The sequence below is a fragment of the Phalaenopsis equestris genome, unplaced genomic scaffold, assembly GCF_001263595.1.
Source record: "Phalaenopsis equestris unplaced genomic scaffold, ASM126359v1 Scaffold000418, whole genome shotgun sequence".
Lineage (NCBI taxonomy): Eukaryota > Viridiplantae > Streptophyta > Magnoliopsida > Asparagales > Orchidaceae > Phalaenopsis > Phalaenopsis equestris.
The window spans coordinates 22484-31699 of record NW_018164859.1 but is presented as its reverse complement, the minus strand read 5'-3'; the positions used below and the strand labels follow the sequence as shown (position 1 = coordinate 31699).

At 37.7% G+C, this 9216-nt stretch overlaps 1 protein-coding gene across 4 annotated transcripts in view; it reads right to left on the bottom strand.

Annotated features, from left to right (window-relative positions):
- Window positions 1-8426, bottom strand: part of LOC110027175 (extra-large guanine nucleotide-binding protein 1) — a 49042-nt gene extending 40616 nt beyond the window's left edge. For all 4 annotated transcript variants that reach the window (XM_020728490.1, XM_020728493.1, XM_020728491.1 and 1 more), the window contains exons 1-4: window positions 7301-8426; window positions 6775-6912; window positions 6595-6699; window positions 6317-6502 (exon numbers count right to left, since the gene is read on the bottom strand). In XM_020728490.1, the coding sequence (XP_020584149.1) occupies window positions 6317-6502; window positions 6595-6699; window positions 6775-6912; window positions 7301-8293 (1422 nt within the window). In that variant the 5' untranslated portion in view covers window positions 8294-8426. The remainder of the gene's footprint in view (window positions 1-6316; window positions 6503-6594; window positions 6700-6774; window positions 6913-7300) is intronic.
- Between the last annotated feature and the right edge of the window lie 790 nt (window positions 8427-9216).

The window sequence follows — 9216 nt, the reverse complement described above, 5'->3', positions numbered from 1 at the left end:
TTTTTTTTTTTTTGAAGTGCGCTTGATACTAGAGTTAACCCAACTATTAATAGGAACACAAATATTAATACTGAAAAAGACAAATAGGCGGTTACAACCAAGCACACTAAAATGGGAAATAAAAAAACACAACACAACACAAACTCGCACTAGGGTTCGATTGTGGGTGGTGGGGATCGGCTAGGGGTGTAAATGAGCCGACTTGAGCAAGCCTGATGCTGGTTCATGTCCGGCTCGTTCGAAATTTCTTTTGTTCATGTTCGGCTCGTGTTTAAAAAAAAAAACTCATAAAAATTTGTTTGTGTTCTGCTTGTTTCAAACTCTTCTATTCGAATTAAGCTCGTATTCGGCTCAAAATCATAATTTATTAAGTTTTAATTAGTAAAATGATATAATTTATCACAAAAATTATTTTTTTTATTTTAAAACTCTTTTAAACGAGAATAAAACCAAAACTTAATTTACTCACACAAATCTCGCATGGCTCATACCACATGTGATACTGACCATAAAATAAAATGAAGATTCCCTTTTACTTTTTTATTCATGGTGTGGGACTATATGGAGAGGGTGTGGAATTTGGCAAGTTTTCAGCATTTACATACATACCACAAAATTCTTATGTATTTACGTATCCAACACCCATTATTTAATGTGAGCCTATGCTTGGTGGAACATGAAAGAACAAATTAAAGTCATGGGAAAAAACTAACTTCTTAGAGAAATTTACATGCATACCACCCATTTTTTATGTAGTTACATATTTAACACAAAAAATATATTTTTTATTTGCAGTCCTAGATAAAATTACTTAAAAATTAATAAAATGTAATATCTTTAAATAAAATGTAATATTTTTAAATAAAATATAAAAGTTTAATATATAAATATTATACAAATATTATTTATTTATTATTTAAGTAATTTGAGTCTAACACGAACGAACAAACTTTTGTTCGTGTTCTGCTCATTTATAAATTGAGCTAAAAAATATGTTTGTGTTAGGCTCATTTACTTGAAGAACGAATCGAATACGAATTACTTAGCAAACCAAACACGAGATATTCATGAACAACAAGCTTTTTTTACAGCCCTAAGGTCAACTGGGTGATCTGGGAGTGGTGATAGATGGTTGGAATGGGTTGTTAGGTTGCTGAAGACGACAACTACGATGGCAGCGAGGAGGAAGGCCTAGAATAGTAGTGGCAGTGAAGCGGTGGGCTAGGATAAAAAAGAGGAAGGGTTGTGGGGTGTTGGACAATAGGAGTCTTCTTGTTCTGTGCGGGGGCAGCGAAGAAGAAAGCAGTTTAGGGGTGTTAGCAATAAGGAGAAGGGGGAAATGGGGTTTTCAGGAAAGTGTTAGCAAGTTAGAAGGGAGGAGTGTGGAGGATGGGAAAATCGAGGATAAATACCACCTCAGGAGCTAGAAACAATCGGAACACAACTCGACATGTGGAGTAGAATCACCAACTTGGAATGTGATATAGCTAGAGCATCACTCCCCCTGCATACAACCATAAAAAGGAAAAATTTGAATATGTTGATCACTCCCCCTGCATACAACCATAAAAAGGAAAAACTTGAAGCGGCTATCCCGATAGAAAAATAATGAAAAATTGAATTCCAAAACCCCAATACAATATAAAGGTATCTTGAGGAAATAAAATGTGGAAAATAGTGAAATTGGAAAGAAAGCATAAAAGGAAAGAAAGAAAAAGGAAAAAAAATAAGCTCAACTCGTAGATCATCCTGTTGCGATTGTGGACAGACTTGCGATCCACTGTTTTGCGGTTTTCGTGGTTTACGAACCTGACGCTCTACGCCAGTCTCCCACGGTTGGGGAGAGCTTCGGCTTCATTTGTTGAAGCTTCTGGCTCCTCGTAGTATAGTGTTAGCTAGGGCCTCGTTGAAGGTGATAGAGTTATCGTAACATCCTAATAATTCAATTCTATAGGTTTTGTCATTCCAAAGTACATCTTGATAGAACAAGTATTCATCCTCTTAGTTAGCGTTGTGGATAAAATGAGTATTCTCACGAATCAAGTCTTAAGCCACTACATCTGTAAGTTGCTTCTCCCACTTATTGTTCTCATTGGGTGTATATGATAAAAAATTATATACAAAGTAATCAACTATGAGATAGATCTATAGCAGGTTGGGGAACTTTCACTAGCAACCACTCGGACGAGATATCTTCTTCATTTTTCATAGGACCCATTGTAGGACTTTTTTCATACCAAACTCCTAAGGCAATTTCCAATGTTGTGATTCATCCCTCCTGTCTGAGCATCTGCAAGTGGATACACTGCTGAACTGAATTTAACACTCAAATAACTCCATATGCTCTTCCAGAAGTAGCTCAAAAACTTCTCATCTCTAATAAGTTAGATCTAAGTAGAGGAAACTCAGGAGGTAAACTATATATCTGAAAATTCTGAAATTCACTTACTAAGGTTTCCATTTGTTTGGTATTAGCTCCTCAAACTCATAGCCCTTCTAAACATTTAATGTCAATTTTGATGATGCTCCGCTCAATCCTTGCATAAAGATAGTCTGAGGTTCCATAACCTCAAACTCACTATCTTCTAGAATAGCCTCGACTAATCCAGTTGGAGTCACTTGCGTGGGCTCCTCTTGAATCACTATTGTCTCTTTCTCGACTCACTATCTTCTAGAATAGCCTCGACTAATCCAGCTGGAGTCACTTGCGTGGGCTCCTCTTGAATCACTATTGTCTCTTTCTCGTCAGCTTGAAGTTAAGACTCATCTCTCGTCTTCATCATTTCCAGTGTCAATATCTATTTCTTCATCTGCAGCCTCCGAGTGAAAAAGATAATTCTCCTGGTTGGACAATTTGATTCAATATGCACAAATTTAATGCGCTTGAAACACTTCCTAGCTGGGATGGATTTGAAAATGTTGGTTGGCTTCACCTGTTACTCTTGATGCTTGATCATGGAATTGAACTCTATCTGTAAGATATGACGGTCACTTGGTGAGGTTGTCCCTCCACTTTTGAAGCGAGGGTCTAAACATCATGTCAGTTACGAATTGGTAAGTACTAGATCGTATAATAATTTTACTATTTCATTCTCGTTGTCAAAGAATTTTCATGTTCTCTTACCAAAAAGATGCCCCCTTAACATGTTGATGACTATTTTTATCGTTCAGTCTGGTGGTGCATCCTGGGACTCAAAGAAACGTTTGACTATCAAGAGTCACTTAATGAATTCATTCAAATCCATGTCATTGTCAAAATATAATAAATCTAATTTTACTTCAAAATCTTTTATTCTCTGATATTTTATGTCCACTCTTCAGGATATTAGTTCATCTCTGAAATATGTCTCGTGGAAGGGATTCACTACATTCTTTTGATCTAACAAGTCACTGTGGTGGCTACGAGTGACCTTTTTGTATTGTCCCTCTCGAAGGCAGTAAGCCTCTTTGCAGTTGGATGATTTCCAAACCCACATCCTCTATAGAAGGTTCCTAGACAACTCTTTATGGATTTTCTAAAAGATATTAAGATGCTTGTCTCATCGACGACATGATTATGGTTTAGTTGTGAGTAGATCGAAGGAGGTGTGTAGGGGTGATATAGAGTAGGAAAAAAAAAATTGTGCGGAGATAGGATTGGATATAAATGAATGCTAGAAACCCTGTGATAAGACTAGGGTTAGGCTAACTCTGATACCAAATAATACCAGAGTTAACCTAAATAATAATAAGAACGCAAATAATATTACTGAAAAAGCCAAATAAGCAGTTACAACCAAACACCCATTGAAATGGAAAATACAACACAGCACAAACTCACTAAGATTCAATTCATAGGCGGTGGGGTTGTCTAGGTGGTCAAAAAGTGGTGAAAGGTGGCTGGAATGAGTTGTGGAGTTGCTGGAAAAGGCAAAGAGGTTGGAACTGTGATGGCAATGAGGCCGAAGGATTGAAATAGCACTGACAGTGAAGCAAAAGCTTGGAACAACAAAGGGCGGCGAAGAGGAAGGATTGCAAACTGCAGAACAACAAGAGGAGTGTTGACCTGTGCGAGGGCAATGAGAAAAAAGGTTGTTTAGGAGAGTTGGAAGCAAGGAGAAGGAAGTGTGGCTTCTAGGAACGCGGCAACAAGGTGGAAGGGAGGAGTGCAAAGGATTGAAAAGTCTAGGAAAAAACCAATCTTGGGAATGAGATACAGCCAAAGCACTACTCCAATCTTAGAAGAGAATCTCCATCTCGGAATAAGATACAACTGGAGCACCGCTCGCCGAAAGATTGTGGACTATAAAACAATAAGAGGAGTGTTGCCCTGTGCGGGGGCAATGAGGAAGAAGGTCTTTTAGGGGTGTTGGCAACAAGGAGGGGGGAGGAAGTGTGGCTTCCAGGAAGGCGGCAACACGTCGGAAGGGAAGAGTGCAGAGAAAGGTAAAGTCGAGGATAAAAATCACCTCGGGAATGAGATACAGTCGGAGCACTACTCCAATCTTAGAGGAGAACCACCATCTCGGAACAAGATACAACCAGAGCACCAGTCGCCCTTAAATATAGCTCTAAAAGAGAAAATTTGGAGACGTCGATTGCTGTCTCAAGAGAAACTCACAAGAAACTTAATTCCAAAACACTAATACAACCTACATAAAGAACCCTTGAGAAAATAACCTAATTGGAAAATAGGGAAATAGGAAATAAAGTAAAAAAGGAAAGAACGAGAAAAAAAAAAGGAAAAATGAAATAAGCCTAGCTAGAGATCGTCCCTGCAGCGATCGCGGACAGACTCGCAATCAATGGTTTCGATTTCCGTGGTACGCGTCTTACGCTCTGCATCAGTGCTTGATTTGTGTTTTTTAGTATTATTTTATTTCATGTCATCTAGTAATTAGGAGCTCGGAGGATTAATGATAAATGTACTAATGTGTTGTCCCTGAACCCATTCTTGCTAGCCCATTAAACATGCCCAGTCTAACCCATTATAACTTAAAGAGATGGGCTTTCAAATGCAGCCAAGACCATTTGCACCTTCAATCAGTTCAGAGTAAAATATACTGTAGCTCTTCAGGGAAGATTCAAAAACTGGATAACTTCAAGTTTGGAAGTTAAAAAGGGGTACTAGTGGTTGATATGCACAAGCATAAAAATTATATCAGCTCCAGGTATAGGCATACAATGCAAATGGTGATCATAACCATATCTGATTCACGTAAAAAAAGTACATTACATAAAAAGCTAATTTCAAGTGAAACATAATATCAAATACACACTCAGACTCCTGCAAATTGAAGTTGTAAGCTGAAACCTCAGCCTAAGTACTTTCAGCCTAGAAATACGGAACCATTTGAGGATGTATTCTTTATGAAGAATAACGAAGGCTAAAATACTACTTTGGAATATTGCTAAAAAAATATAGGTTGCTAAAAAATCAATGTTATCTTCCAGAACAAATGGTTCCAATTAGATGTATGAATCATTTAGCTATAAGTTTGAGAGCACAATTGGCCCATCTCCTTATTTTTCTCCTCTCAAAAAGTGCTATACGTGTCAATGCACTATTGTGAGAGCTGTTTTCTCAAGCAAAGAACTTCATACTATAATTTTCAACAAGACATTTATAGTATGCTTGTTTCCCTTATGCAACAGGGAAAATGGAAGAAGGTGAGACATCCTCCAGTCTTTTTTGTTTCATCACAAAAGAAAAAAATTTCTGTTTCTGATATGATTATTCTTGCCTTTCAGTGCAAGTAGACATTTCCTCAAAAATGAGACAAAAGGAGTCACATCACCTTGATGTGAACAGATAAATGTGATCTCTTCGTTAAAAAAAAAGGGGGGCATAGCATGAAAATTTTTTTCTCTTGAATTAAGTTTAACTCTTTTATCTTGTGAAAAACAAACCAGAAAACTTATTGCTTAACCATTTTCTATGAAACTTCCAATCTTATTTAAATAGCAAACTTTCAACTCTAAAATGAAAAGAACCATACCCTCGGGCTAAATGACTAGGTAAACTAAGCTTAATTAACAACTCTAGATTAAAAAATTAAACAGTTCGAATAAAAACTTCCAGAAAAGGACTACCAATTTAAAAACATCACAATATACAATGATGTTTGGTTTTATGAGAATAAAATGATTATAAGAAAATGTAATTGCAGGAAATAACTTGTAAGAAGGCAAATAACTATATTCCAAACTGACATTCATTAAGTGGAAGATATAGCATTCATTTGATTTTAATTTTAAAATTCAGTTAAAAATATGGCATTCACGAAAATACTGCAATAGACAATTTTGTTTGTCATTATTTCAACGCTTCCAATACCTGTTTAAATAAAGTGCTTGATCCAGATCCACAAGAACCAACCAAAAGAAGTTTTTGGGTTGTCCTCTGCTCAATGTAATCATGTACAGCTCTATTGATAGAGATATTCACCTCTTCACCAAAACTTTTTGCGGCTTTGGAAGGAACTGGCAATGATAAAAAAGAGCAAAGCAACTTTGTTCTCGCCTGCCCAGCATATCATAAAAGGTAAGGATTCAGTGTGCACTATAGGAGGAAAAGACAAGGGGTTTGCATAGGCAGCAATATTATGAACTTACCTTTCCCCATATCTGACCCTTAATATTCTTCTGCCCCTCTTCCTGGTAGGTTCCATCAGAATTAACCCAAAAATGAGGATTTCCAGCACATTGAACCCCTGCCCACTGTAAGTAAAACATGATTTAGGCATTTGCATACTCCTACAGCCAATCAAAATTTGTAAATTCTCACGAACAAACCTTAAGCATTTGTAGTTCAACTTTTGTAATCTCACGACCATTTATCAATATGCCAGTGTTTCCATTGCTTGCATTTCTCATTATACTACCACCCACATTAAGATTGGGGCTAATAATTTTATCAGGCTTGTGTCCTACCTGTCCAGTTTCATACAAGTTGTGGTTATTCAACTACAATAATAAAACAAAAAAAAAAATTATGCATGCATGTAATTCTTCCCCCTTTATTTTAATATTGAAGAACATTGACATAAAGCATAAAATCAATATTCAAAATACCCGAGTCTTAAGCTATCGCATCCAATTACCATTTACAGCTCGTGCTGCATTTTATGTCCCTTCCGAAACCTAGAAGGCTTATAAGACCAAAAAAACTTACTTTGTTGACAAGCATAGGAAATCTAAAGCTACAAAATTAATCTGAAGTCTGAACAACAAAAAATAAAATGACCAGGCTTTATCTATCAGTATTATAGTACATTTGTAGATAAAATCGAGATGGAGAACTCCCAAGATAGGAAGTTACCTTTCCCCAAAATCCGGAAACTTTGTCATACCAATAGTAACCCGGCCTCAACTTCGAAGGTGAGCAAGGACAGCTCTGCAACATAAAAATTTCCTCATGAGTAAGCGGTTTCCCATTAACGCAAACGTCTTCTGGCCTAAGCTGGTTTGCCTCGCAATATTTCTCAGCCTTCATAACCTGTTCAACCTCCAGATTGCTCAGCAACCTCTTCAGCATTCTAGAGGCATTCCCCAGCCTTTCCCTCTTCGACTCATCAACCGAACCCCCAATGCAAGGGACACACTTCCTCCCTTCCGGCATGGAGCCCATTGCCTTCAAAACGCACCCACTACAATACTTTGCGTCACAAACCAAACAAACCTCCTTCTCCGTAAACCGGTTCCCTTTCAAGCAACGGAAACAAGCCCCCTTCTTCACCATCCTCACATACTCCTCATCCCTCCCCTGATAAGCAGTGATCATATCCGAAGAAACAGCCGCACTCGTTTCCGCCGAACCCTGGAAGCTCACCCCAACCGGCCTAACTTGATGGTTAATATCACTATCGCGTTCATCCTCGTACTCCTCTTCAGAGACTGAAGACTGCAATCCAAAATCAGAACTAAGGTCCGATTCCATCGAGTTTCGCTCGTTCAAAGATCCATCGCTTCTCTTAAGCTCGCTGGAGAACACCACGGCTCCGGAGCTGGCAACTTCGCCAGATAGCTCCCCGTCGACAGCGATGTGGTTCTCAATGACAGAGGTCGGAGAGGAAACGTCAGTTTTCTTAAAGGGGTTTGGGGACGGGAGGGGCTGAGCAACGGGGAGAGAAAGGTGGTCGGAAAGGAGAGCAGGAGAGACGACGGCTGCGATGGGGATCCGCTCGATCTCGATCGGGATGGCCTGAGGGATCTCATAAGGGATTGGCGGACCACTATACTCAACGGCTAAAGCGTAGTCGACAGCATCGCCGCCACCAGTGGAGAGGTGTTTCGACTGAAGGGAACGATCCATAGCACGGCGAAACGCCGGTGGTGCTCGAAACCCTAACAGAGGAACAACACGCGGAGTAGTGGGGGTAGTGAGGAGGAGACTGACCAAAGCGAGGAGAGGGAGTTATTCAGGAGAAATGTCTCCCTGTAGCGACGGAGTAACAGCATCAACAGCATTTCTTTCGAGTAATGTTTTTTATCCCAACCGTCAGGTCAAAAATAAATAAAAGAATATATCGTTATTTTTTTTATTTTTATAAAAATATCCAGGAAAATAGATATTTATTTTTTTAAAATAGTATTAATAATATTTTGATATAATGTTTAAAATTTTAGTATTCTCTACAGATATTAATATTTAGTTATATTCAAAATATTCTCAATAAATATAAATTCAAATTTCATAAACATGCATGCAATGAATAAAAGCAAAGAGAATCATACGCTTATATTTTGTTGTCATTACATTTTTGTGTAAGCCTATGACTACTATGTTTATGTTTATCAAAAAGATAACATGTAAATCCAACGGTTCAGAAGAAAAGAATGTGATGAAGATTGTTCCTTGCAGAAGAGATCGCGATCCCCAACAAGCCGGACGAGTCAAGTGTCACAACTCGGTTAGATAGTGTGAATTAATTTTTTTATATTAATCTATAATTAAACAGATGAAAATCACTAATCAAATTAAATTAAAGTGGTGCAGTTAAAATTAGATCGTTACTGATTGTCTGTGTCTTCAATAAACGTTATCATTTCTATCGTTTATCTTTTAAATCACTTAAAGTTTACCTGAAAAGTTTGTTCAAAAGAAACTGTGGGTTAAACAAGTCAGTGAATACTCATACTCCTAAACTACAACAATATAAAGAAAAAAAATCATAATATGCATGTTAGTTATGCTTCTTTATAAATCAATACAAACATTTAACATGTTATTCAAAA